We start from the raw sequence: 925 nt of genomic DNA on the forward strand, positions 1-925 counted from the left end.
CAAGGAATATCAAATCAACATTTGATTTGATTACACACTAGTTCTAGGAGAGACACTAGTGGCTCTTCAGGAGAAAATCCTGGTGATATGCTTCCGTAAAAGATTCCAAAACATTACAGCCTAGAAAAGCCTACGGGGCAGTTCTGTGTGGCATGGGGTCACTAGGAGTCGAAATCGACTCAACAGCAGCTAACAAAAACAACAACAGCACCCACTGGTTACAAGAAAACAGTAAAATAAGATATTGCATTTAAATGGGTGTTACCATGGCAGGAGAAAATAATGAGTCCATACCTACCATTACAGGAAGGCAAGACTCTGTTCCAGGCTGGTTTTCCATCTGCACCAATCACACAGGTGATGGATGAGGGGTCAACAATCTTATATCCAGAGTCACACTGGTAAGTAACTGTTGAGCCAAGTTTGAAGTCCGTTCCAATTCTTGTCCCATTCATTATATTTCCAGGATCAAAACATGCTTCCCGTGGTTTCTCTGTGAAAGAAATGAACGTAAACTCCATGATGGAAGGGATCTTAATTCTTGTTTGGTTGGTTGGTTGGTTGGTGGCTTGCTTGCGTTTCTAGTATCTAGAATAGGGTCTGGCATATAAAAAATGCTCAGAGATGTTTATTGATTGACTAATGATCCAGTTAACCTTTAATTAAATATCATAGAAAAAATTGGTAAATTACTTTTTAATAAAATTGTTTTTTTAAACCACATTTTACTAAAAAATTGATAATAAATTACCTTCATCTACGTTAAAAATTAAAGGATTTTATTTGTATACACTTATCCTATTTTACTAAAGAAATTGATTCTGGAAAATTAATGTGCATTTTCTGACTTTTGTACCTGAAATCATAGCAACATGTAGTTGCACATGACTTTAGGACAAGATTGGAGAATTGGACTTCTCAAAAG

The 925-nt window shown here is 36.1% G+C and overlaps 1 protein-coding gene across 1 annotated transcript in view; it reads right to left on the minus strand.

Annotated features, from left to right (window-relative positions):
- Positions 1 to 925, minus strand: part of LOC101344436 (CUB and sushi domain-containing protein 1-like) — a 1,691,327-nt gene that overhangs the window by 276,497 nt on the left and 1,413,905 nt on the right. Inside the window, exon 28 of the mRNA XM_023743077.1 lies at positions 299 to 581. Coding sequence (XP_023598845.1) covers positions 299 to 581 — 283 coding nt within the window. The remainder of the gene's footprint in view (positions 1 to 298; positions 582 to 925) is intronic.

Source organism: Trichechus manatus, unplaced genomic scaffold, assembly GCF_000243295.1.
Source record: "Trichechus manatus latirostris isolate Lorelei unplaced genomic scaffold, TriManLat1.0 scaffold00234, whole genome shotgun sequence".
Taxonomy (NCBI): Eukaryota; Metazoa; Chordata; class Mammalia; order Sirenia; family Trichechidae; genus Trichechus; species Trichechus manatus.